This window comes from Eptesicus fuscus, chromosome 19 (assembly GCF_027574615.1).
Source record: "Eptesicus fuscus isolate TK198812 chromosome 19, DD_ASM_mEF_20220401, whole genome shotgun sequence".
NCBI lineage: Eukaryota > Metazoa > Chordata > Mammalia > Chiroptera > Vespertilionidae > Eptesicus > Eptesicus fuscus.
The window spans coordinates 54,895,159-54,923,063 of NC_072491.1; the positions used below are offsets into that span (position 1 = coordinate 54,895,159).

General features: G+C 52.4%; 1 protein-coding gene across 7 annotated transcripts in view; it reads left to right on the forward strand.

The window, feature by feature from the left end:
* RIPK2 (receptor interacting serine/threonine kinase 2) overlaps nucleotides 1-22,785 on the forward strand; it is a 48,488-nt gene extending 25,703 nt beyond the window's left edge. Inside the window, exons 6-13 of one of the 7 annotated variants that reach the window (XR_008554525.1) lie at nucleotides 2,051-2,212; nucleotides 6,733-6,818; nucleotides 9,974-10,060; nucleotides 11,019-11,112; nucleotides 12,433-12,582; nucleotides 22,060-22,166; nucleotides 22,332-22,513; nucleotides 22,711-22,785. Coding sequence is in view for 6 of the 7 variants with exons in the window: in XM_054708224.1 (XP_054564199.1) it covers nucleotides 2,051-2,212; nucleotides 6,733-6,818; nucleotides 9,974-10,060; nucleotides 11,019-11,112; nucleotides 12,433-12,582; nucleotides 13,391-13,728 (917 nt within the window). In the remaining variant the exon portion in view is untranslated. The other 6 variants (XM_054708224.1, XM_054708227.1, XM_054708223.1 and 3 more) reach the window with 6 other exon arrangements.
* The last annotated feature ends 5,120 nt before the right edge of the window (nucleotides 22,786-27,905 follow it).

The window sequence follows — 27,905 nt, forward strand, 5'->3', positions numbered from 1 at the left end:
ATTTCTTAATTTTTTTTGTTGTTAACCTTTATGGGAGGATATCTTTGTCATTGCTTTATCAGAGAGAGGAAAGGAAGAAGGGGGGAGGGAGGTAGAGAGACAAACATCAATGTGAGAGAGACTCATCGAATGGTTGCCTCCCACATGAGCCCTGATTGGCGACAGGGAGCAAACCCACAACCCAGGCACATGCCCTTGACCTGGAATCAAACCTGTGACCCTGCCTAGCTGCTGTGGTTCAGTGGTTGACCAGGAGGTCACAGTTCAATTCCTCATCAGAGTACATGCTGGGGTTGTGGGCTCGATCCTCAGTATGAAGTGTGCAGGAGGCAGCCAATCAGTGATTTTCTCTCATCATTGAAGTTTCCATCTCTCTCTCTCGCTCTCCCTTCCTCTCTGAAATAAATGAAAATATATATATTTTTAAAACCCGTGACCCCGTGGTGAAATAGCTGATGCTCTAACCCCTGATCTGCCGGCTGGGGCCATTTCTTATTTTGAAGTTTATATAAGTCACTTGCTGTGCAGCAGACAACCTCAGGGTCTCAGCAGCTTACAAAACAAAATGGTATTTCTCAGTTACATTGGATATTAGTTGCTGTTGCCCAAGCACATCAAACTCACAGGCTAACACGGGCCAAATGAACGAGGTTTACGTGTATGTGGGCCGCAAAAAAACAAAAGCTTCAATTTTCATAGAAACGTAGGTTTATTTCGATGGAGACATGCTGAATGCAAAAGGCTGAAATAAATGAGTCATCATTAACAAAATAATAGAACATTTTAATAAAAATTAATATTTTTTCTTAAACATTAACTTACCAGATACTGAATAACTGCACAAATTAATAAGCGTAACCCAAAGAAGCCTATTTTTCTTGTTCTCCAAAAGCAAAGTATTTCCTGTTGTGCACACCAAACAAGTCAGTCCAAGACCATCGGCTGCTAACATATTCGCTGCTGGTGTTAGTGGAGAGAAATGGCGCGCCTGTGCCTAAAGCGCATAAGGGAAATGAATGCAGCACCGTTACAGTCATCAGTCATTAGCGAACGTTGTAGTTCATTATTAATAACTAGAGGCCCAGTGCATGAAATTCGTGCACGGTGGGGGTAGGGGGGGGTGTCCCTAGGCCTCGCCTGCAATCAGGGCCTATCGGGGCTTTCCTTCCCCGGCTGCTGGCAGCTGGCCCCGCCTCTGCCACTGCCACTGCTTGCCATCTGTGCGGTGCAAACCCCCCCCCCCCCCCCACCACCGGTTGCCTCCCTCTGCGCACAACAGGCATGGGGTATGATCATTTGGCTGGCCTGGGCTTCCCTCTGCAGGGTGATCACTGGCTGGCCCCGCTCACCCGCCACAGCACCTGGGCCTCCCTCTGCAGGGTGATCGTGGAGGCCTCTCCACCCCACCACCACCACCACCCCTCGGCCCGCCCCCCCAATCAATCACTCCACTGGCCGGTGGCCTGGGCCTCCCTCTGCAGGGCGATGGTGGGAGCCCCCAACCAATCGCATCACACCCGACTCGACTGGCCTGGCACCAGTGCATTTCAGTGTGGTCATCCGGAAGGTAGTCCAGATGGTCATTCTGCTGTTCAATCATTCGGTCAATTTGCATATCATCCTTTTATTATTATAGATTGTGTATAACAGGGTATTGTAAAAAGTTATTAAAATGTTTCTTGCATACCATTCTATTGGCTGGGCTGCAAAAATATTCATTGTGGGCCGCATGTGGCCCACAGGCCGTGAGTTTGACATGCTTGCTGTAGCCCTTCTGGGTCTAATAAGTTCAGCTCAGCTCAGCTCAGCGCTGCTCACAGCCTATTGCCCAGATCAATCCCACGCCCAGCGCAGGGCAGCAATGCTTCGCACTCCTCGGAGGAGTCAGGCAAGCCCGCGATGGCTGGGACGCACCTGTTCCTTTAGCAGAAGGGGCAGTGAATTAGTCCTAAGACTGTAAGGGTCCCTCATTTTCACTTGGTGGGTTTTAGAATGCATTTAGCATATTGGATCATAAAAATTCTCTCATGAAGTATATTTGTTTCGATAGACGTCACCAACCCTTTGCAGATTATGTACAGTGTGTCACAAGGACACCGACCCGACACCAGCGAAGAGAGCCTGCCCCCCGGGACTCCCCATCGAGCGCGGATGGTCTCGCTCATCGAAGGCGGATGGGCACAGAACCCGGATGAACGGCCATCCTTCCTCAGTGAGTCACCCCTGGCCTGGACCCTCAGTTACAAGCAGTTCAGAGACTAAATAAATGTTCCTGAAAAGTTTCACAAGTTAGAGGCCAGCTCAAAGTTACTGTTTTTATTTTCTCCCCTCTTGTTAGTCACGGCATTTGCACAAGGGTCACTGCTGCTGGAGCGGAACTGAGGCTCCTAATAGGAAAGAAATCCGAAAGGGACAGTCACCCCTTCCTCCACCTCCGCCTGCCTGAGCGCCTGCCTGGTGCGCGCTGCGGTGGCGCGGGGAACAGAGTGGTGACCATGACCAAGTCGCTCTGTCATCCTGGCTGAAAGCAGAGAAAAAAACAAATAAGTAACCAAGCCAGACATCGTTCAAGTCCTCAAGGCAGTGAGCAGGTGGCAGGAGGTGAGGGAGGGGAGCGAGAGCCTCTTACTTAGAAGTGAAATTCGAAGCTTGAAAAGGAGGCAGCCGTCTTAACGCAGAGAACACTGCCAGGCTGAGCGGCTGGAGGAAACGGGAAGGGCGTCACAGGGGATGCGCGAGGAGAAGGGAGGAGAGGCTGCCGCTTCATGGAGGGTTGGCTGCCCCCAGGAAGTGGGAGCCCTGGAGGGTTGTCTCCTGGACGGAGCTGACCCACTGGGAGTGTAGAACTCACTCCTGCTGCTGTGTGGCCCGAGGCAGACCAGCCAGGAGACTTTCCCAGCGAGTGCTGGTCCTGCAGACGGGAATGAGGCCGGGTGAGACCTGCCTGGGAGGCACAGGGACCTCAGGCAGTGCAGTCACCGGAGGAGGCCTGTCTGACCCCTGCATGACCTCGGGGCAGAGCTCTAGGGTGAGACCCAGCCAAGATCCATGGAAGAACTGAGACTTGGCCTTCCCAGAAATTGAAAATTTTTACATTTCAAAGATTTATAAAAAATAAAAGGACAGCCACACACTTGGCATATTCATTCCAAATAAGCAATGAAATATATTTTCCATTCAAAACTCATGTCCAGTGCTCATCAGCATTATAGTAAAAGCAGAAGCTGCTAAAATAACGGGCTCACAGTGTCTCTTACCTTCCTCTCTGAAATCAATAAAAATATATTTTTTAAAACCCACTCTTTCATATATTTTGTCTGGCTTTTTTGGCTTTTTCAGGCAGGAGGGTAAATCGGTCCCTCTTCCATCTTGGCCAACTGGAAGTCCCTGCTTTCTCTTTATTTTACTTCGTTGTTTTTAATCCTTACCGAGGATATTTTTCCTTTGGTTTTTAGAGAGAGTGGAAGAGAGACAGAAATATCGATGTGAGAGAAACACATCGATCGATTGATTGCCTCCTGCACGCACCCAACCAGGGCCCAGACCAGGGAGGAGCCTGCAACCGAGATCCGTGCCTTTAACCAGGATCGAACCCGAGACCCTTCGGTGCGCAGGCTGACGCTCTATCCACTGAGCCAAATCAGCCAGGGCCCTGGTTTCTCTTCCAATCAATGGCCCACACTGGGCGCTAACACTGCTTCTGAAAGACCGGAACTTTCCCACTGAGGCACCCCTGTCTTGAGAGGCGGGGCTCCAGCGGCTGCTCTCAGAACCAGCACTGTTTTCAAAATAATAAATGCAGAACACGCTTCCCTTTTTACTCATCCTTCGAGAGTGGATTTTGCAGAAGCTAAACAAGGCGTGATGGTATCATTGCTCTAACAGATAACGCAATGTGTTCTCATATACCGTACTTTCCGGTGTATAAGACGACTGGGCGTATAAGATTTTCCTGGGTTAAAAAGTCGTTTTATACGCCGGAAAATACGGTATATTGGACTATGTTGATGGGATTAGATATAATGGATTAGATATATTGGACTACTGTATTTTCCAGCGTATAAAACGACTTTTCAACCCAGGAAAATCTTATACACTCAGTTGTCTTATACGCCGGAAAATACTCTACTCTTGTTTTAAGCTTTTCTGCTTTAATTTCTCATACACTAAATATCAGGAGACATGGCCACGTGTGCAGAAGCTCTTGGGGTGCTGGGTAATTGAAGAGTCCGAGCCCTAAAGGCTTGGGGGTTGCTATCTTAGATGATCATCCTGACATCTTCTCCTCTGGTGGTTTCAAGACACAAGAGAATACACCTCCTCCTCCATCATTTCTCTTCCTCCCCTCAACTTCCAACTGTCAGAGAGCCTCAGCCCCCATCCAGGTCCTTGTCTCCTTGCTCCATACTCTGCCTAGTGCCACAGGCCCGCCATGGCCCTGTCCACCACCTCCGTGTGAGTGACACTTCCTGTGTGGCCCTGTCCACCACCTCTGTGTGGCGCTCAGTTTTCTATCAGGAGCGCTGGCCTCTCCCTCTAGCAGCGGGTTCATTTCCTCCGAGTGATGATGGTAGTTCTGAGTGTCCCCGCGAGTGGGCCCCTGGGGACCTTGGCCCTGTGACTGCTCACCTGCCCATCCGTGTGAATTTGTTTCCATTGCTCTCAGTGACTACCTGTGAGTGAAATTGCTCAGTTTATGATAAATTTATCTGCCGTTTTTTTAAAAACTGCCAAACTGTTTTCCACGGCTGCATCATTTGCGTTCCCATCAGCAGGCGTGAGGTTGCGTCTGCATGGCTGTCAGCGCTCGCCGCTGTCTGCGCGTTAATTGCAGTTCTTCCCGTGGGTGTGGAGTGCTACCTCACTGTCGTTTTAATTTGCATTTCCTAATGACTGATGATGTTAAACTGTTTTCATGCGCTTTTACTCATTTGTATCTCCCCTTTGGTGAAATTTTATTTTTGCCCATTTTAAATTGGGTCATTTGTCTGATTAAGTCGCCCAGTGTTCTTTGTATATTCTAGACGCAAGTCCTTCAGCAGACATGGGACATGCAGAAGTGGTCTGTCAGTCTGTGGCCAGTATTTCATTTTTCTTAATAGTGTCTCTTGAAGTATAAAAGTTTTCAATATTTTGAAGTTCAGTTGTCAATTTTGCACGGACCCTGTTTTTTATGTCATGTCTAAGAATTCTTTGCCTAACCCAGGACATGAAGACTCTCTCCTCTCTTTCCACTGCGGTGCTTGTTCCGTTTCCAGTTAAGTCCACCTGGTGTGAGGGGAAGAGTAAGTTTGTGTGTCCGTGTGGCTCTCCGACTGTCCCAGCGCCATTGGTGGGAATGACTCTCCTGTCCCGTTAAATGTCCTTTTCAATTTTGTCAAAAGCCAGTTGACCATAATTGGAAGGATTTAACTTTAGACTCTCAGTTCTGTTTCTGTTTCACTGATCTAGATGTCTGTCTTATTTTTTCCATCTCCCTGCTCCCCTCTTCTTTCGCAGCCATCGTTTGTTCTCTGTATCTATGAGTCTGTTTTGTTTCTAGAGTCCCCATATAAATGAAATCATCTGGCATCTGTCTTCCTCTGTCTTACCTATTTCACTTAGCATAACACCCCTAGGTCCACCCATGTTGTCTCCGATGGACGATTTCCTTGCTCTGCGTGGCCGGTCTATGCATTCCACTGGGAAGTGTGCCGCAGCCTGATCCCCCGCTGTCAGTGGACACCGAGGCTGCTCCCCCGTCGGGGCTTCGTAAACAATGCTGCAGTGAACACGAAAGTGCACATATCTATTCAGATTTGTGTTCTTGTTTTCTTTGGGTAAATATTAGAAGTGGGATTGCTGAGTCATAGGGAAGTTCTATTTTTAATTTTTTGAGGAACCTCCACATTGCTTTCCACAGGGCTGCACCAATTTACAGTCCCACCAACAGTGCACGAGGGTTCCCTTTTCTCCACAGCCTCACCAGCACTTCCTGTATGTTGATTTTTTTCTTTTTCTTTTTAGCTATTTGTTAATTATTGATGATCAACATTGACAGGTGTGAGGTGATGCCTCATTGTGGTTTTAATTTGCATCTCCATGGTGATTAGTGATGCTAAGGACTTTCATGTATCTATTAGTCATCTGTATGTCCTCTTTGGAGAAATGCCTGTTCAGGATCTCTGCCCATTTTTCAGTTGGATCATGTTAAGTTGTATGTGTTCCTTATACTGTATATTTTGGATATTAACCCCTTATAGGATAGGTTATTTGCAAATAATCTTCTCCCATTGAGTATGTTGTCTTTTCATTTTGTTGATGGCTTCCTTTGCTGTGCAAAAACTTTTTTGTTTATGTAGTCCCACTTGTTTGTTTTTGTGTTTGTTGGCCTGTCTGAGGAGCCACACTGGGCCTGGGGCCTTTTAGAGAGAGATGGGACATGCGGAGGCTAGATGCTGCTTCTTTAGGAAAGTCTGAATATTAGAAAGATATCACTAACACTGATATCAGAGAGTTTATTGCCTGTTTTTTTCTAGAAGTTTTATTGTTCTAGGTCTTATATTTAAGTTTAATCCATTTTACGTTTGCTTTTGTTTATGGTGTATATATGATATCTTTACGCCTGTAATAAAGGCTGTTAAGACAGTTAATTGTCATTAGTGGGAAAAATTGACTTAGGGCCTTATCAGTTAAATATTAGCTGATTTAATGACTGGATGCAATCTGAACTCTAATTTTTTTCTTATTTAGAATGTTTAATAGAACTTGAGCCAGTCCTGAGAACATATGAAGAGATAACTTTTCTTGAAGCTGTTTTGCAACTAAAGAAAACCAAGGTAAATAATTGCTAAATGAAATGCTAGAAATCAGACTTTAAACAACTATGACTTTCAGTTTAGTTCGTAATTCTTACCTGTGTACTTTTCACAAGTATGGGCTACCGTACTGGGGCGGAGTTTGTCAGAGATTATAAATGCTGTCCTTCTGTCACTGAGGGCTTTTCCATGCCATTCAGATGGCACCTCCAGATTCCAGGCATTTCCAGAACTCCTTTATATTACATTATAATATAAAATGTGTCATGACACTTCTCCAAAGTGGACATACAGATGGCCAAGAGACATACGGAAAAAATGCTGAGAGTCACTAATTATCAGAGAGATGACAATGAGGTACCACCTCACACCTATCAGATTGGCTAACATCAATAGATGACAAATTCTGGCGAGGATGTAGAGAAAAGGGAACCCTTGTGCAATGCTGGTGGGAATGCAGACTGGTGCAGCCACTATGGAGTTTCCTCAAAAAATTAAAAATGGAACTGCCATTTGACCCAGTGATCCCACTTCTAGGAATATATCCCAAGAAACTAGAAACACCAATCAGAAAGGATATATGCACCCCTATTTCATAGCAGCACAATTTACAACAGCTAAGATCTGGAAACAGCTCAAGTGCCCATCGGCAGATGAATGGATAAAAGAGCTGTGGTAATTTACACCAGGGAATACTATGCAGCTAGTAACAAAGAAAGAACTCTTATCTTTTAAGGATGGGCCTGGAGAGTGTTATGCTAAGTGAAATGAGCCAAGAAAAACAAGTATTACATGATCTCATTCAGATGTGGAATCTTATGAACAAAATAAACTGATGAACAAAATAGATCCAGAGACATGGAAGCATGAAACAGGCTGACGGATTTCAGAGGGAAGGCAGGGTGGGTGAGTGGGTGGGAGTGATTAACCAGAAAACTTACATGCACAGATGGACACAGACAATGGAGTGGTGAAGGCCTGGAAGGGGTGGGTGCGGGGGGAGGGGTTCAGTGGAAAAACCAAACAAACATGCCCAGCCGGGTGACTCAGGGGTTGAGCATCGACCTATGAATCAGGAGGTCACAGTTCAATTCCTGGTCAGGGCTCAATCCCCAGTGTGAGGCATGCAAAAGGCAGCCGATCAATGATTCCCTCTCATCATTGGTGTTTCTCTCTCTCTCTCCCTCTCCCTTCCTCTCTGAAATCAATAAAGATATATTTTTAAAAAACAAACGAAGTGGGCATCTGTAATACTTTAAACAAGAAAGAAAAAAAAGAGAGGAAAGAAAAGAAATAAGACAGAAAGGAAAAAATAACGTGTCATGAATGCCAGTGTGTACAATGAATTCCCTAAATCAACTTTTTAATCCACACGTGTTTCCCTAAATCTGTCTGGGTCCTTACACTTCTCTGTCCAGTGTCCTTGGCTTTTCTGTGATGTATAGTAAGTTAAGCTGTAGGATTTTTATTAAGTGCATTTTATTTTGTGTATTATTTGAGGGTTAATACACAAAATGTTTATTTTTAAATTGCTTTTTGGTTTTGTTATCCTGTCACTGGATGTTGCATAGACTGTCTTTGTTGATGTGGGTCCAGGGCAGTTGTCTTCCTGGCTCGTGCAGATGAGAAGAACTGAAGGGACCCAACACTGCAGGTTTTCTCAACATTAAAGCTGTTTAAAAAGCCACTGCAGTCCCTCGGGGGCAGAGTAAGCATAGCTCAGCACTTGGATTTCCTTATGTTGCCTTTGAAATGTGACCTGGTCCCGTTTGCAGGGTCGATTGACAGCCTGTGATGTAGAAGGGATACGCATAAAGGAAACGGCTTCCCTTAACCAAGCTAAGAATTGATGGGACAATGCTAGTTGGAGCCTGAGTGATCTAAGGAACTAAAGAGAAACTTTGTTAATGCTCTTGATAACTTTTTACTGACTTATCCACTTCTGAGTAGGGACAGTGTTTTCCAGAACATTCCATTTTCTCCTCTTCTTAGTAGATACAAACTTCAATAACATTTCTTTTTGCTTTATCTTTTCAGTTCTCTTTTCTTTCCTCATAACTTTCTCTTCTTCTAAGCAAGGTGGACAGAAGGATCTGCTTTCTTGGTTTTAAAGTAGAAAAGAACCATTCCAGTTCCTTTTTCCCCAAACAACTCATATTAGGATCTGTATTTAAAACTGTTAATTTTTAGAAGTTTTGGCTTTTTAAATAAAGTACTTTAAGTTATATAATTTTAAGTACTTGAGTATCCTATATAATAAAAGGCTAATATGCAAATCGATCAAACGGCAGAATGACCAGTCACTATGATGCACACTGACCACCAGGGGGCAGACGCTCAATGCAGGAGCTGCCCCCTAGTGGTCAGTGCGCTCTGACAGGGGGAGCACAGCTCAACCAGAAGCCAGACTCACGCTGGCAAGCACAGCAGTGGTGGCAGGAGCACTAAGGATGTCTGACTGAGCGGGCCTAAGCTGTCAGTCAGACATCCCCCGAGGGCTCCCGTACTGTGAGAGGGCACAGGCTGGGCTGAGGGGAACCCTCCGCCCCCGTGCACGAATTTCGTGCACCAGGCCTCTAGTCATTTAATAATAGCATCACTTTCCTCATTGTTTTTAACTTACTGTATTGTTTTCACTTAGAGTTGTTATAGTTATTCTTTAATTTTTTTAAAAAAGTTTATATTGCACGGCCGGTGTGTCTCAGTGGTTGAGCGTCAACCTATGAACCAGGAGGTCATGGTTCAATTCCTGGTCATGGCACATGCCCTGGTTCCAGGTTCAATCCTCAGTAGTGTGTAGGCAGCAGCCAATCAGTGATTCTCTTCCATCATTGATGTTTCTCTCTCTCCCTCTCCCTCTCCCTCTCCCTTCCCCTTCCTCTCTGAAATCAATAAAAAAGATATATATTTCAAATCCTTATATCAGTACTGTGAAACTCGTAGGACAGGAATCTTGTTGCCATTGCACTGGTAAGATCACAGAGGTGCGTGGGTGTCAGTGACACACGCCCACACAGCCAGCCCACACGGGGCCAGGAATAGAATATAAATTTAAGGTTTTTCATAAAGAAATTGTTGAAAACAAAGATCACCATTTAGGATAAGCTGATTTGTTTGAGAATTTTACTCATGTGGTTTGTTACTCCAGTTAAAGCACACGTATGTGTCCGCTCCAGGTGCAGAGCGCTCTGAGTGCTGTCTGCTTAGGTGACAAGAAATCGGAGGCGTCTCTGAACCTCTCTCTAAGTCACGGTCCACAAGAGGTAAGCACAGCTTCGGCTGATAAACTCAGAACGTGAGAAGAATAGGGACGGTCATCCCATCTAAGTCCTGGGGAGGTCCTGGCATCTGCCCATGAGTTGTTATAGTTATTTAGAGTTGTCACTTAGTTGTCAATTTCCGGCCGGCTGGAAATCCCTCGTCCAGTCCCTGCTCCTCGCCCAGCCATCCCTCGGCCTGTGGCGCGCTGTGTCCCCGCGGGTCGGCGTGGGGGACGTTGCCCCGGTGGTGCTGGGCCCGTCCTGACCGAGCTCCGCACTGTCCGTCTGCCTGTCCTTCCCTCTCCCGGGAGGAGCGGCAGGAGGGCGCCACGGTGATGCTGTCGCGAGGAAGGTCTGAGAGGCACTCACCCGGGCTTCCTGCATCGGTCACTTCTCTTAAGAACACGAATGTTCACTTCGCAGATTCAGAAAAGACCTTCAAAATGAGCGCTGCCGCACCGCGCATGGTCTTTAGATCTGCTTTCCGTACCACCTCCTGCTCTCAGAGCCCCCGTGCACACTGTAGATAGAGAGGCAGACATCACCGGGAAAGCCCGGCGCCCGAGGCGGAAGCCTGGTCGAGGCGCATCCGTGACTCCGCCACTTCTGTGGGCCCCGTGGGGGTGGGGCTGTGGGCAGAGGGGGCACCTGCTTAGGTAACCAGAGTTGCAGATTTCAAATTTCTCATCAACTGTACAGAGCCTCTAAAATCATATAGCAAATACTGGGAAAGTTATGATTTCTAATATATTTAATTATTGTACACCCCCAATTTAAGTTGATTTTAAAAATCAGGTTTTTTTGTTTATTTGATATATGTGGTTTTTTCTTTGTAAGGTATAACTGTCGTTTTGATTCTTCGTTTATGATAAGCCATAAGCAAGAACTGTTTAGAGATTAAAGCTGTATAACTTTAAATGACTTTTCTTTAACCTAAACCCTGCGTCCCTGTTTGCCTCAGGAATCGTGTGGGTCTTTTCAGCGTCATAAGCGCAGCAGTTCTCCCGGAGCCGCCGGGTTCCTGTCCGCGCCTCAGCACAGTGACTGTGCATCTAGTACGTACGGTTTGTAGTCGGTACGGCGTACAGTTTTCCATTTTCTTCCAAGCTGATGTTCTTGGCAAACAATCGGTTTGTATGGCACGCGTCTCCCATTTGCATCCATGGCGCATGTTCACAAAGGGACAGACAGTACAGTCCTGGGATGTTCAAGAGACCCCCTCACGTGTGAAAGGCATGCTGCTGGGCAGTACAGGGAAATACAGAACAGTCTCTGTGAGAAAGAGGAGCTGTGTGTCTGCGTGCACACAGTGTGGCCGCAGGGGGTGCAGGGGAGGTGACGGAGCTGTGGATGGGGAGGGCGTCTTCCCAGCAGCCTAAGGGACTCTGGGTCCCATGGTCAGGAGCTGCACGTCCGTGCTGGGAGCAGGTGTTTTGATCCGTGTTTTCATGTCGCTCTGCTCAGCTCTGCCATCACCAAGAACTTGCTGGCGGAGGCCGGACCCGTCGTTACGAAGGGTGGGCATTCCAGGCCCAGCGACAGCGTTGGGGCTCGGGTTCGCGGGGCGCACAGACAGGGAGGCCAGGTGTGGTGAGGCCGACCAGGCTGCGCTGTCTGGCTTTCCCTTGGGTGGGGAGCCGCCACTGCACCCTTCTGAGCGAGGGAGCGACGGGGTGAAGTCCTTTGCTGTAGGAGGTCTTGTCCTGGCCGGACTCTAGTCTATTTGGGGAGAGCAAGGAGATGAGGGGGGGGCAGCTGGGAGACTAGGAGGCCTGATCAGAGCACAGGAGGGGCGGGTGTGGTCCCCGATAGGGTGAGGCCCTCCTCTGGCAGGAGGGACAGAGAAGCCGGGACTGGGAGAGCGTGGGTGCTAGTGACCAAGGCGGGTTTAAAGTTCAGGTATTAAGTTTTAATGTTTTTAATGAGGCGTTCAGCAGCGTGCATAAGGGCGATGTCCAGTTGGCTGCTTAAAATGGGAGACGGAGGTTCTGTGAAGTCAGAAAAGGTAATTACACAGACTTGGGAAGAGAGGTGACCGCTGAGGCCCTGCGGTGGCTGGGTAACAAGGACAGCATGGGAGACACGTCACACACCGAGTTAGAGGACAGTTCAAACTGCGGAGACGCAGAGGGAGGGGCGACGAGAGAAGTAAGATCCATGATGTGTCATTCACATGGACAGACAGACAGGGCGAGTCTGGGAAAGCGTTCGGTGTAAGCCCTCCTGTTCTCAAGAGCCTTGACTTCCAACCCAGGTGTGCACGCAGCTCGAGCAGCAGCGCGGTGGACACTGTTGTCCTCCCCGTGTGGCCCGTGCTGCCCGGAGCTGCAGGAGGAGCTGGGACGTCCTCCCCCAGCGGCAATGTTGTCTTTCAGGAAAAACCCAGGACCACTCCGCCCTGCTTCCCCGCCCGGCCAGCCACAGCTGGGATGATGTGTCCGCGGCGCCCACGGCCCTGTTCTGTGACCAGGAGACCGCCCCGTGCTCCTTGGCAATACACCCCCTCTCAGCCGAGGGAAACTCAGGTAAATTTCGGCTGCGAGACACGCATCAATGATGCCGCTCAGCTCTGCACTCTGCCCAGTAGGTCTGCCAGGTCAGTGGTACTGTCTTCACTCCCCAAGATGGCAAACACGTGCATTCTGCAGTCGGGAAGCACTTCCAGCCCCAGCAGCCGCACGTGGTCACCGCTCAGTGGCCGCGTAGTCACCGCTCAGTGGCCGCGTGGTCACCGCTCAGTGGCCGCGTGGTCACCGCTCAGTGGCCGCGTGGTCACCGCTCAGTGGCCGCGTGGTCACCGCTCAGTGGCCGCGTGGTCACCGCTCAGTGGCCGCGTGGTCACAGCTCAGTGGCCGCGTGGTCACCGCTCAGTGGCCGCGTGGTCACCGCTCAGTGGCCGCGTGGTCACCGCTCAGTGGCCGCGTGGTCACCGCTCAGTGGCCGCGTGGTCACCGCTCAGTGGCGATCCCTCAAGGTCTGAGGAGGGAAGGCGGCTGGGCGTAGGGGTGACCGGATACGTTACTAAAGGCAAAGTTGCTTTTGTTTATCTAACAAATATGCAGGTATCTTTTACACATTTTTTTAAAAACCTGGAAAATGGTTTTGCCCCACGATTTATAGCAGATAAAAAGGCAGTGCTTTTCCAGGAGGGATGAGAAGAGATAACTAAAATATCTGAATGTTTCCTGAAAATTAACAGCATCCCCCAAAATGCTGGTTTTCCATATCCGCAGTCACAGTGAGAACAGGTCTGTGCCTCCTCGTTTGTTTTCATCCTGTTTTCTTCCTTGCACGTGTCTGTCCTCACCTCTGCCTGAACCCGGCTCCCTGCAGAGCGCTCGCAGCCCGGGGTGGCCCAGCAGTGGATCCAGAGCAAAAGGGAGGATGTCGTGAGCCAGATGACCGAGGCCTGCCTCAACCAGGCGCTGGACGCCCTGCTGTCCCGGGACCTGATCATGAAGGAGGACTATGAACTCATCAGCACCAAGCCCACCAGGACCGCCAAAGTCAGGCAGCTGCTGGACACCACTGACATCCAGGGAGAGGAATTCGCCAGAGTCATAGTGCAAAAGCTGAAGGACAACAAGCAGATGGGCCTCCAGCCCTACCCGGACATACTGCCCGCTTCTCGGTCACCATCCCTACTCTTCATTCAAAACAAAAGCTTATAGGGGACTCGTTTCCAAGAAGAAAAGTCAGCTTATTAAAAGGTATTTTGTATTTCTCTTGCCCTGACCAGGTTGTTTTTATGAAGTCCACGTGAGTCTTAGTAGCTTTAAGAAGGTTCTCCTTCAGGCAAATATTAGTCTCCTCCGTGACATGACAGTCTTTTTAAAATTAAAATAGTAGAAGGTGTGCATTTTGCTACATCGTTCAATTTTTGTCTCTTTGGTTAATTGAAACTATTTTTTTGTCTTATTTATTTTTATTGATTTTAGAGAGAGGGGAGAGGAGAGCGAGAGGGAGGAAGAAACATGGATTGGTTGCCTCCCATTCACACCCTGACTGGGGAGCGAAGCTGAAACCTAGGTATGTGCCCTGACTGGGAATGCTCCCCCCAGCCGAGCCACCACCGGCCGGGGCAATGGGAGCCGCTTTTCAATGTGATACTGTGCACTTCCTGTACACGGTGACTGTGTCGGCATCAGGCACGTCCACGGAAGCGCCTCACATTCACTCTGGGTTCTGCATGGCTGTGTGAGCTGTCTGGCGTCTGCACTGCGCCCTCTACACTCAGCAGAGCACAGCCTTCTGACCGGCCGTCCAGCTCCGTCCTCTCCCACAGGGTGTGCATTAGACTGTGCTCCAGAACATGTTTTTGTTTTTGTCTTTAATATATTTTTATTGATGTCAGAGAAATGGAGAGGGAGAGAGAAAGAAACATCAATGATGAGAGAGAATCACTGATCAGCTGCCTCCTGGGGACCGAGCCCGCAACCAGGCATGTGCCCTGACCAGGAATCGAACCGCGACCTCCTGGTTCCTAGGTCGACACTCGACCACTGAGCCACGCCGGCCGGGCCAGATTACATTTTTAAATGTTATTTATTGAATTCTTCTTTTAAAACTTGTTTCATGGGTAAAACAATACAAAGTATATAAAGAAAAATATTCATCTTTCAACATGTGTTTCTACCTCCATTTCTGACCTCAGCCGACAGCCTGGGTGTGGACAGGTGCTGGTCCTTGCTCCTCCTTTCCTCACCTGGGAAGGCGTTTCTTCGCAGTATTGCAGCAGCAGCCTGCTCTGTGCCCGGAGCAGCGTCGGTCCGGTCACGCAGTGCCTCGCCCATCCTCTTTAACGGCTGCATAATACCACCAGGGCGACTTTTTTCTTTTCCCTTTTTTAGAGAGAGCGGAAGGGAGAGGAAGAGAGAAATAGCAACATTGATGAGAGAGAGCCATCAATCGGCTGCCTCCTGCATGCCCCCTACTGGGGATCGAGCCTGCAACCCTGGCATGTTCCCTGACCGGGAATCGAACCCTGACCTCTTGGTTCCTGGGTTGACGCTCAACCACTGAGCCACACCGGCTGGGTGGCCTTTTTTTTTTTTTTTTTTAAGATATAGTGAGTTCTTTTTTGGTTAATTGGGTTATGTCACTAAGTGAAAATGCCCTTTCCTGAAAATGTTTGTTAGCAATGTCAGCAGAAAGCGTGACACCGGACAGATGGGAAAGCGCCGCTCTCAGGAGCACTGCCCCTTCAGTGTGAGAACATGAGGAAAAGCAAAATGACTGAATATTTTACTAAAAATATGTATTTCCATCTCCATGTTGGAGCTTGACATTAACCTGCGGTGCCTCTGGGAACATGGAATTAACGTGAGAGATGGAGCAGTGGGTGAGCTGTCTGTTACTACGCCTATCGTTTTTAAAGTGCGAGGATAAAGGTTCAATTTGAGAAATAAATTGAGAAAAAAAGTGTCTTTTCTTTTGAAGGTTTTACCCTTTCTGTACACATATTCTAAAATTTCAATTATTTTAAATCTTGATGGTTTCCAATTGGCCTTCGTATCGGTTTGATGATGAGGTCCTCTGAGTGGTAAAGTGAACTTTGCCCTGCGTCTTCCATTCTGCCTAGATCTAAACACTCGGCCTTCCCGCCACTCTGCGTGTGGTCCGTGCACAGCAGCCACTGTCGCCCATGACTTACCATAAGGAGCACGTAGCCAGGCACAGATAACCACGCATGGTGACTCAGAAGATGGAGCCGAGGGTCCCGGGGGACCTGCAGTCAGCCCTCGTACACCTGCTGCCACCCCTGCAGCCAGGTTCCATTGTAGCCCAGGTGCAGCGTGACATTTAGTGAAGGGGTGACGGGTGTGCGGTAGGTGTGTTTAGGGAAGGTGTGACGGGTGTGCGGTAGGTGTGTTTAGGGAAGGGGTGACGGGTGTGCGGTAGGTGTGCTTAGGGAAGGGGTGACGGGTGTGCGGTAGGTGTGCTTAGGGAAGGGGTGACGGGTGTGCAGTAGGTGTGTTTAGAGAAAGGATGACGGGTGTGCAGCATGACATTTAAGGAAGGGGTGACGGGTGTGCAGCGTGACATTTAGGGAAGGGGTGACGGGTGTGCGGTAGGTGTGCTTAGGGAAGGGGTGACGGGTGTGCAGTAGGTGTGTTTAGAGAAAGGATGACGGGTGTGCAGTAGGTGTGTTTAGAGAAGGGGTGACGGGTGTGCGGTAGGTGTGCTTAGGGAAGGGGTGACGGGTGTGCAGTAGGTGTGCTTAGGGAAGGGGTGACGGGTGTGCGGTAGGTGTGCTTAGGGAAGGGGTGACGGGTGTGCGGTAGGTGTGCTTAGGGAAGGGGTGACGGGTGTGCGGTAGGTGTGCTTAGGGAAGGGGTGACGGGTGTGCAGCGTGACATTTAGGGAAGGGGTGACGGGTGTGCGGTAGGTGTGTTTAGAGAAAGCGTGACGGGTGTGCAGTAGGTGTGTTTAGAGAAGGGGTGACGGGTGTGCGGTAGGTGTGCTTAGGGAAGGGGTGACGGGTGTGCAGCGTGACATTTAGGGAAGGGGTGACGGGTGTGCGGTAGGTGTGTTTAGAGAAAGCGTGACGGGTGTGCAGTAGGTGTGTTTAGAGAAGGGGTGACGGGTGTGCGGTAGGTGTGTTTAGAGAAGGGGTGACGGGTGTGCAGTAGGTGTGCTTAGGGAAGGGGTGACGGGTGTGCGGTAGGTGTGTTTAGGGAAGGGGTGACGGGTGTGCAGTAGGTGTGTTTAGAGAAGGGGTGACGGGTGTGCAGTAGGTGTGCTTAGGGAAGGGGTGACGGGTGTGCGGTAGGTGTGTTTAGGGAAGGGGTGACGGGTGTGCGGTAGGTGTGCTTAGGGAAGGGGTGACGGGTGTGCGGTAGGTGTGCTTAGGGAAGGGGTGACGGGTGTGCAGCGTGACATTTAGGGAAGGGGTGACGGGTGTGCGGTAGGTGTGTTTAGAGAAAGCGTGACGGGTGTGCAGTAGGTGTGTTTAGAGAAGGGGTGACGGGTGTGCGGTAGGTGTGCTTAGGGAAGGGGTGACGGGTGTGCGGTAGGTGTGCTTAGGGAAGGGGTGACGGGTGTGCGGTAGGTGTGTTTAGGGAAGGGGTGACGGGTGTGCGGTAGGTGTGTTTAGGGAAGGGGTGACGGGTGTGCGGTAGGTGTGTTTAGGGAAGGGGTGACGGGTGTGCGGTAGGTGTGTTTAGAGAAAGGGTGACGGGTGTGCAGCGTGACATTTAGGGAAGGGGTGACGGGTGTGCAGTAGGTGTGTTTAGGGAAGGGGTGACGGGTGTGCGGTAGGTGAGCTTAGGGAAGGGGTGACGGGTGTGCGGTAGGTGTGTTTAGGGAAGGGGTGACGGGTGTGCGGTAGGTGTGTTTAGGGAAGGGGTGACGGGTGTGCGGTAGGTGTGTTTAGGGAAGGGGTGACGGGTGTGCGGTAGGTGTGTTTAGGGAAGGGGTGACGGGTGTGCGGTAGGTGAGCTTAGGGAAGGGGTGACTGGTGTGCGGTAGGTGTGTTTAGGGAAGGGGTGACGGGTGTGCGGTAGGTGTGCTTAGGGAAGGGGTGACGGGTGTGCGGTAGGTGTGCTTAGGGAAGGGGTGACGGGTGTGCGGTAGGTGTGCTTAGGGAAGGGGTGACGGGTGTGCGGTAGGTGTGCTTAGGGAAGGGGTGACGGGTGTGCGGTAGGTGTGTTTAGGGAAGGGGTGACGGGTGTGCGGTAGATGTGCTTAGGGAAGGGGTGACGGGTGTGCAGTAGGTGTGTTTAGGGAAGGGGTGACGGGTGTGCGGTAGGTGTGCTTAGGGAAGGGGTGACTGGTGTGCGGTAGGTGTGTTTAGGGAAGGGGTGACGGGTGTGCGGTAGGTGTGCTTAGGGAAGGGGTGACGGGTGTGCGGTAGGTGTGCTTAGGGAAGGGGTGACGGGTGTGCAGTAGGTGTGTTTAGGGAAGGGGTGACGGGTGTGCGGTAGGTGTGCTTAGGGAAGGGGTGACGGGTGTGCGGTAGGTGTGCTTAGGGAAGGGGTGACGGGTGTGCGGTAGGTGTGCTTAGGGTAGGGGTGACGGGTGTGCGGTAGGTGTGCTTAGGGAAGGGGTGACGGGTGTGCGGTAGGTGTGTTTAGAGAAAGGGTGACGGGTGTGCAGTAGGTGTGTTTAGGGAAAGGGTGACAGGTGTGCGGTAGGTGTGCTTAGGGAAGGGGTGACGGGTGTGCGGTAGGTGTGCTTAGGGAAGGGGTGACGGGTGTGCAGTAGGTGTGTTTAGGGAAAGGGTGACGGGTGTGCAGTAGGTGTGTTTAGGGAAGGGGTGACGGGTGTGCAGTAGGTGTGTTTAGGGAAGGGGTGACGGGTGTGCGGTAGGTGTGCTTAGGGAAGGGGTGACGGGTGTGCGGTAGGTGTGCTTAGGGAAGGGGTGACGGGTGTGCAGTAGGTGTGTTTAGGGAAGGGGTGACGGGTGTGCGGTAGGTGTGTTTAGGGAAGGGGTGACGGGTGTGAGGTAGGTGTGTTTAGAGAAAGGGTGACGGGTGTGCAGTAGGTGTGTTTAGGGAAGGGGTGACGGGTGTGCGGTAGGTGTGCTTAGGGAAGGGGTGACGGGTGTGCGGTAGGTGTGTTTAGGGAAGGGGTGACGGGTGTGCAGTAGGTGTGTTTAGGGAAGGGGTGACGGGTGTGCAGTAGGTGTGATTAGGGAAGGGGTGACGGGTGTGCAGTAGGTGTGTTTAGGGAAGGGGTGACGGGTGTGCGGTAGGTGTGCTTAGGGAAGGGGTGACGGGTGTGCGGTAGGTGTGTTTAGGGAAGGGGTGACGGGTGTGAGGTAGGTGTGTTTAGAGAAAGGGTGACGGGTGTGCAGTAGGTGTGTTTAGGGAAGGGGTGACGGGTGTGCGGTAGGTGTGCTTAGGGAAGGGGTGACGGGTGTGCGGTAGGTGTGTTTAGGGAAGGGGTGACGGGTGTGCGGTAGGTGTGTTTAGGGAAAGGGTGACGGGTGTGCAGTAGGTGTGTTTAGGGAAGGGGTGACGGGTGTGCAGTAGGTGTGTTTAGGGAAAGGGTGACAGGTGTGCAGTAGGTGTGTTTAGGGAAAGGGTGACAGGTGTGCAGTAGGTGTGCTTAGGGAAGGGGTGACGGGTGTGCGGTAGGTGTGTTTAGGGAAGGGGTGACGGGTGTGCAATAGGTGTGTTTAGGGAAAGGGTGACGGGTGTGCAGTAGGTGTGTTTAGGGAAGGGGTGACGGGTGTGCAGTAGGTGTGCTTAGGGAAGGGGTGACGGGTGTGCAGTAGGTGTGTTTAGGGAAGGGGTGACGGGTGTGCAATAGGTGTGTTTAGGGAAGGGGTGACGGGTGTGCAATAGGTGTGCTTAGGGAAGGGGTGACGGGTGTGCGGTAGGTGTGTTTAGGGAAGGGGTGACGGGTGTGCAATAGGTGTGTTTAGGGAAGGTGTGACGGGTGTGCAATAGGTGTGTTTAGGGAAAGGGTGACGGGTGTGCGGTAGGTGTGTTTAGGGAAGGGGTGACGGGTGTGCAGTAGGTGTGTTTAGGGAAGGGGTGACGGGTGTGCAGTAGGTGTGTTTAGGGAAGGGGTGACGGGTGTGCAGTAGGTGTGCTTAGGGAAGGGGTGACGGGTGTGCAGTAGGTGTGTTTAGGGAAGGGGTGACGGGTGTGCAGTAGGTGTGTTTAGGGAAGGGGTGACGGGTGTGCAGTAGGTGTGTTTAGGGAAGGGGTGACGGGTGTGCAGTAGGTGTGCTTAGGGAAGGGGTGACGGGTGTGCGGTAGGTGTGCTTAGGGAAGGGGTGACGGGTGTGCGGTAGGTGTGTTTAGGGAAGGGGTGACGGGTGTGCAGTAGGTGTGTTTAGGGAAGGGGTGACGGGTGTGCAGTAGGTGTGCTTAGGGAAAGGTTGACAGGTGTGCAGTAGGTGTGTTTAGAGAAAGGATAACATGTATGCCGAGTAAAACATGTCAGATGAGAAGCAGGCCTAGCATGGAGAAGGCACGTTCGAATGTCTTTTTCGTGGTCACTCCCTGGGATGAGCTGGAGACAAATGAGGGCATCACAGCTCCCAAGACCCCCAGGTGCAGCAGCAGCTGGGCTGTCCGTGGCCTGCGGACCTGGTGCTCGGTGACATCAGGGGAGCTCGGTGACGTTGGGGGAGCTCAGTGACATGGGGGCGCTGGGGCGCTCAGTGATGTCAGGGGCGCTCGGTGACGTCGGGGGAGCTCGGTGATGCGTTGGGGCGCTCAGTGACTTCGAGGGCGTTCGGTGACGTCGGGGGGGGGCTCGGTGACGTCGGGGGGGCTTGGTGACGTTGGGGCACTCGGTGATGTTGGGGCGCTCGGTGATGTTGGGGCGCTCGGTGACGTTGGGGGCGGAGCTGCCTGAGGTCTGGGGATACGGAGCTCGCTGGCCTTGGGGCCTGTGGTCTGGAAGTTCCTCCACCTTCTAGTTAAGTCACAGAGAGGTCCCAGCCGTCACCTTTAACCCCCTTGTTGACAGAACAGCCTTCAGGCTCCGACCTTCAGCTACAACACAGCAATGATCTTCTCATTTTCTCAAATTGCACTTTGTTTGGAAATGACCTTCTACATGTGACACTGGTGGAAGTTCTCTATGTGCGACATATAGAGGCTCACTTACAACATTCACGAAAAGGGAGCTGAGTGCCCAGGTCCACGCCGGTCCTGGGCGGGGCCCCTCGGCAGGAGGACGCCGGGTTAGGGTGCCGTGGCTCCGGGAGGGACCTCACAGCCCGGAACCCTGTGTGTGAACCAGCGGAGGCTGGGATGGCACCGCGCACGGGGGAGGACAGCCCGAGCGGCACCGCGCAGCGCCTTGGCGTCACTGGTGGGGCCGGACACGCAGACCCACGGCCGCCGGCCTCTGTGGGCTCGGCAGGAGCCGGGAATGCCCGGTGCGCTGCAGCCTGTGTTAAAAGCAGGAGGTTTGTGCGTGAGGCAGCGTCTCTCGGGGCCACTTCTGGCTCCTGCGTCGCGGAACGGAGCCCCGACGGCACATTTCACGTTTTGCATCCAACCTGACCTCCGAGGGCAGCGTTGTCACGCTTGGTATTTTAGAAAGATCACTTGACAGGAGAGCCCGGTCACCCGGCGGGAGCCACAGCGCGGCTCTCCACGGAGGAAGGCCAGAGGCAGGGAGCCGGCTGAGCTGAGGCCGCGAGGGAGCCGGCCTCCGGGAGGCCAGGCCGCTGCTCACCGCGCCCCCTCCCCGTCACTGACCCTCTGCCACCCCACCTCCCAGTCAGACACTGATTTGATTTATGCAGAAAAATACGACCGTCGGGAGAGCAGAGCAGTAACTGTTCGCATTTGGCCATCCCACCAGCATCTCGGTCCAAGCAGAACTTCTCCTCTAACGCCGCACGCACCTCCCACGCCCGGAGCCTGGTTCCCCGACACCCTCGTCTCCACGGACCGGTTTCCTCTCAGACCTCTCAGTTCCTGTGAAACCAAACCCTTCGCTTCGCCGCCCTCCCTTCTAGTCCTCTTCCTGGAAAATGGTTCTAACGGCCGCATCCTCGTCACTGATTTCCTTCCTCATCGCTTACATCTGATGCCATCGGTGCCGAGTCCTGGTGGACGGGGACAAGCATGCCTGGGTGTGCCTCCGAGTCCCCACAGAAGGCTGAGCGGCCGGACATTCCTCTCAGAAACTCCCCCTGATGGTGGAAGCTGTCACCCACACAGCCCCTCACCCGCTGTGCCCCCTCCCCCGACGGCTGTGCCCCCTCCCCCTGAAGCTGTGCCCCCCTCCCCCTGACAGCTGTGCCCCCCTTCCTCCCCCAATAGCTGTGTCCCCCTCCCCCTGACGGCTGTGTCCCCCTATGGCTGTGTCCCCCTTCCTCCCCCAATAGCTGTGTCCCCCTCCCCGCTCCCTCCGAGGACTATGTCCCTCTGAAGAATGGGCCCTTCCCTGGTGAGCTCTCGCCAGCACAGCGGTCCGTCCGTCCGTATCGCCAGCAGTCACATGTCACTGTTGAATTGACATTTAACTGTCAGCCAAAAACCTCTTACCATGATGTTTTTGCGTTTCTTCTCCTTTTTTATACTCAGAACTAGAGGCCCAGCGCACAATTAAATCTGTGCATATAGGGTCCCCCAGGGCCGTGTCCGCTGCCCCGCCAGCTGCAGCTGCTGCGGGACCATCAGTGCGCCCCCTGGTGAGTCGGGAGTTGGTCGTGACGCCGTGTCACGAACACAGGCCTTTTAGGATATTGAGTTGGGTTTTTAGGTCCACATAAAACACTTTTCCTTTATCCCCCTTAAACTAACTTTTCTAACTTTTGATCCCCAGACCCAGTCACTCAATATAGTTTGATTCCTAGATCCGGGATCTCCAGCTGGTCACACAGAGCTGACAGAGGTGCCTTTTAAAATTAGGATGTCGGACGGGCCAAGGACAAAGTCTGCAGGTGCCACAGGCTTCCTCCCAACTCAGCCAAGCTCAGCCGTCACCGCTGTTTGTTTCCGTGCAGACACATTATTCACCATTAAAGACGGTGGAGCTGTAAGTGTGACCAAAATAACCTCTCCTCCCAGGCCAGTTTGTAAAGCATTGGCCTGTGTGTGTGTGTGTGTGTGTGTGTGTGTGTGTGTGTGTGTGTGTTTTGTTTTGTTTTCATTTAAAATGTGTGTTTTGATGTAAGCACATTATTTTGGCAGTGAGGGTATTAAATATTAAAGGGACCTTCTCTCCTCACATAGAAACAGAAGCACTGCTCAAGCTCTCCTGTGACACCCTTGTAGAAAGAACCCCAAATTCAACATCTGAAAACAAACAAACCTTAGAAAATTAAAGATTAAACAGAAAACAACCCTAAAACCTTAAGTAATATTTTAGAGATTTGAGTGTGTGTATCTTTAAAAGCAGAAGTTACTATGCAATAGACACACTTGTGAATCTGGAAAAGTTCTGAACTATGAACCGCAAGGTAACAACCCCAAAACGTCCTTCCTGACACCTGTCCCACTTCCCCTTGGACGCCCGGCCTGGTGACCAGCGTCTCCACAGATGCCGCCCGCCGCCACCGGCCGCCCCTGGCGTGACTCCTCCTGGGCGTTCAAGGCTGAGCCGGACCTGCAGGCCGAGGCTGAGGGGCCTTTTCTCAGGCTCAGAGGCCCCTTGTGGCAGTGCCCCCCACGCCGCCCTGATCAGTGCCCCCACGTCCCCCTGAGCAGTGCCCCCCGCCCCGAGGCTGTGCCTGGCTGAGGGCTGAGCTCACTAAGGAAGGCTCTGCTGGCAGGATGGCCACGCCCTCTCCCACCTCTGTCCTCAGTAGACGGAGCACAGGTTAAAGGGACAGAAAACAACGTGGAAAAGGAGCTGTCTGTGGTTTGGGGACAGAACTGGGCAAGCACAAGAGAGGGAGCTCCCTTGGCCCCCCAAGAAGGTTAAAGGAGCTCCGACTTCTCCATTTCCGTCCCTCCCGGCCGTGCTGAGAGATTCAGAATTTGGGGCTCTTGTGGGTGAGAAGCTGACCAGCCCTGGGAGGGAGGGGGACGCGGCGGCCGGCACACTTGTCCAGGCTCCTGGGACAGGCCGGGCTGGGGAGGTGTTTTAATGCTGATTTCTGTACAATCAGAAGGAAAACGTGACTGCAACAATGCAGCTAGTACGGAAAGTCTTTCTAGGCATGTAGCCGTACAACACCGTTTTCTGTTTTCCTGGTGGACACGAGCCTACAAAGTCCCGGCGCATCAGGAAGCTCTCCTGGGTCCTAGGGCCTGAGCCAGCAGTGCGGCCTCCCAGGTGCCGGCAGGCGGGCAGGTGTGGATGGCCTTCGGAAGGACCGCGCCACCGCGCCACGGCACAGCTGAGGCAGCAAGCAGCCAGTCAGAGGGCAGGCTAAGGGGCAGGCTGTGGGGCAGATGAGAGCTCTCCCCGCCCACCTGCCAGCGGGCACAGCCCTCACGACTCTGAGAAAACACTGGTTCAGACTTCCCCCAACCCCTCAGGCAAGACTGAGCCAGATTTAATTTAGAAGTATGGAGATGTGTCTCCTTCCTGGTGCTGTGAGCAACACTCCTGTTATCAGGAACAGAGGATTCTAGGAGTACACAGAATTCCTGGGGAGGACGCATGCTCTGCTGAAGGCCCTTGGTGACAGCCCCACCCAGGAGCACCTCCCTCCAGCTCACAGCTCCCCGCAGAGCACCTCCCTCCAGCTCACAGCTCCTCCTGGGAGCACCTCCCTCCAGCTCACAGCACCTCCCTCCAGCTCACAGCTCCTCCTGGGAGCACCTCCCTCCAGCTCACAGCACCTCCCTCCAGCTCACAGCTCCTCCTGGGAGCACCTCCCTCCAGCTCACATCTCCCCCCAGAGCACCTCCCTCCAGCTCACAGCTCCTCCTGGGAGCACCTCCCTCCAGCTACAGCCCCTCCTGGGAGCACCTCCCTCCAGCTCACAGCCCCGCCCAGGAGCACCTCCCTCCAGCTCACAGCTCCTTCCTGGGAGCACCTCCCTCCAGCTCACAGCTCCCCCCAGAGCACCTCCCTCATGGCGCTGCACTTGGAGCAAAACCAGCTGTGTGTTCAGAACCTGCAGTAGAGGCCAAGGGGTCCAGGACCCAAAACAGTACCGAGTGGACGCACCGTTTCTCACCCAGTCCATCCTAGACTCTCCCGGCCACTGGAGTGACCATCGGTGTGAACCAATTCTCGATATCCAAAGGGGAAATAAAATCGTGTCTTCAGGAGCCAGGCAGCCCCCACCCGGCTGGGTCAGACCCTCCACAGACATGGAGGCAGGCTGTCTTTCCTCGGTGACTGCGTTTCCGAGGGGCCCCAGGCCCCTGAGAAAGACCCAGCTGGGTTGCAGGCTGAGCAAGGGAAACACTTGTGTGCATCCCAGTAAGTGAGGCAGTGCTTAACATCAACACTCCCAACGTCGGTTCTGAGTAGAAATGAGGGAGGGAAACATCACTGGAGAGAAGGAGGCCGCTCGTTCTGTTTGCATCTGTCCTTACACTGACTCCACCAAACTGGGCGTTTTGAAACCCTGGAAACTGGGCTCCTGCTTCCACGATGTAAACACAACTTTTCCTTCATATAATATCACTCGGAAACTACCTGCTCGTGCTGAGTAAAACAATGTTCTCCCAAACAAACAACACAAAGGAAGGTCCTTGCAAATTCTACAAAGAGCTACAAATGACATGAACAGGTCTCACAAGAGAATCTGTGTGTGAAATGGAGGGAATTAATTTTCCTGGGCTGGTAGGTAACCCCTCTCAGCTGTGACACTGAGCACTGAGTTCAGTGTGAAGGAGAACAGGGCGGGAAGAGGGGCGGGAGCCCTTCCCAGGCTCATGGGGCATGATGGCTGAGGCCACGGAGAGGGATGGAAGGAGAACAAAGAGATGAATGAAGTCTAGGACTGGAGTGCATTTAGCTCTAGGAAGAAGTTTAATCTTATTCTAAACAAGAAGAGAAATAGCCAAAGAGTTCTAAGGAGTAATTAATGTCACGGATGGTGGTTGTGTGGGAGGCAGGGAGCCAGAAGGGGGCTCCACTTGGAGGCTGGACAGCATGGGCAATTTAGACAGACCCCAGAGCAGATTCCACATGCACTTCAGGCTTAGAGCCAGCACAGTGTGGTCACGGGAGGACTAAGAACTACTAGGTTTGGGCCTGACTAATTTAGTGGATGGAAAAGAGAGTAAGTTTTGGTTTGGTTTGGTTTAGGTTTGGTTGGGTTGGTTTGGGATGGGTTGATTTGGGTTGTATTGTTTGGTTTGTATTGGGTTGGTTTGAGATGGGTTGGTTTGGGTTGTTGAGTTGTTTGGTTTGGGTTGGATTGGATTGGGTTGGATTGCATTGGGTTGGTCGTTTGGGGTTGGTTGGTTTGGGTTAGTTGGGTTGGTTAGGGTTGGGTTGGTTTGGGATGGGTTGGTTTGGGATGGGTTGGGTTGGTTCAGGATGGGTTGGGTTGGTTCAGGATGGGTTGGGTTGGTTCAGGATGGGTTGGGTTGGGTTGATGCTGGGTGTAGGGGTGGAGCAGAGACCTGTTCTGGATATAGCACATTGGAGAGGTCTGTGGACCCCAGTTGGAGACATGAGACAGGAGGTTCCTGGAAATCCTGCAAGAGCACCAGCCAGAGACACAGACCAGGGTCGTGAGCGGGATGATTTCTGAACCTGTCAACAGCGATGCAGCAGCGAGCACCTAAGTTCTTGCCGTTGCCCTGCCAGGCACCTCTGCAAGGACCGCTAGCTCTGAGCATGTGCTGTCATTACCCGACGCAGAGACGAAATGGTGAGGAGTCACGGGGTAGTGACCTTCCTAGGGGACCAGCTACCAGTTGAGTCTCTGCTGAGTCGTCAGCAATGCTGCAACCACTGGACCTCCCCAGCCAGCTCTCAAACCCTTTCTGCTACTGAACAGATGATTCCTCCTTCGTCGCCGAGCCCCTGACGACACGCGTGGCTGCTGTACTGAAGCCCAGACCTGCATTTTTTACACTAAACGAAACGTGGTCCCAAGCCAAGGGGAACCAACGTGAGCACATCCCACAGAGGCATCGGTCCTGGCTGATTGAGCGCTAACCACCTTACAGGCCTGTGTACCAGGCTCTGTGTCGGGACCGTCAGCCGGGAAAGAACCAGGACGTGGCTGTGCTCTCAGCCGCCCCCCTCCAGGCGGAAAGGAACACACACGCCGACAGTTAAAGTGATAAACGGATGTAGAGATGTGCGTGCAGAGTGGCAGAGACAGACCAAGGATTCATTAAACAGAAGCTGAGCCTGCATGCCAGCCACTCTCAGGGCCGGGCGCAGGCGCCCCGCAGCCAGGGGAGTCGCCAGGGCGCTGGTGTGATGTGGCCCGTGGCGCTCCTTCTCCAGCGGCTCCTCCCTCAGAGACCCCGCAGCCTGCTCCTCTCCTGGGCCGGGTCTGCAGGCATGATTCTTACTCCTGTCTGGCCTGGCCTTCCTGCCTTCGTGCTCTGCACCCTTTCTCTGGCCGCCCCTCCCTCTGGGTTTGGACACGTAGACATTGGGCTCCCCCCGGACCTGGACGCTCACCTGCCCACCCCGTGGTTCCTCAGGGAAGGCCACGTCCAGCTGCCTTCCATGCCTCACTGCCACGCCCAAGCCTGCTTCCCTTCCCACCTTCACGTCCCAGGAATCGCTAGTCCTGTCATTCTCCCTCCAAAGGAGGATTTTCAGTGACAGCGTTCTCCATCCCCACTGCACTCCTGGGCTGCGAGGCCAGCATCTCTGCCTGGCAGCCATGTCAGCCTAAACATCTTGGTATTTAAAAGGCAAGCCTATCCGTCACCCTCTCGCCTCACACCCTCCATTACACTTAGAAAAACCATCGATGGGGTCTGTGTCTGATCCCTCCGACCCCAAGACCACATAACCATGGTGGAGGCTGTGTGGCTGGGACCAGGGGCTTGGCGGCAGACAAGTGGCCGAAAGAAGGACAAGAACTAGACTTGTCCACATGTGGCTGCGGGAACGGGGATGGGGCAGAGAGAGGCTTCAAGACAAGTCCCAAGGTCTGAGCTTTAAAATGTGGTTGCGTGATAATCCCATTTTCTGAGATAGAAGAGGCTAGAGCAGTGGTCAGCAAACCGCGGCTCGAGAGCCACATGCGGCTCTTTGGCCCCGTGAGTGTTCTAACGCCACTTCTTCAACATAGACTTGCCCAGGCCGAAAACCGACTTCTGCGCATGGGCCACGAAGTTTCAGTCGCACTGTACGTGCGTGCCCGCGCGTGGTATTTTGTGGAAGAGCCACACTCAAGGGGCCAAAGAGCCGCATGTGACTCGCGAGCCGCGGTTTGCCGACCACTGGGCTAGAGGCAACCAGCTTGGGGTGCATTAAGTTGGGGTGGCGATGAGAAGTCCCGCAAGTCTGTGACCAGAGAACTAAGTAACCTCGAGAGTCATCTCTG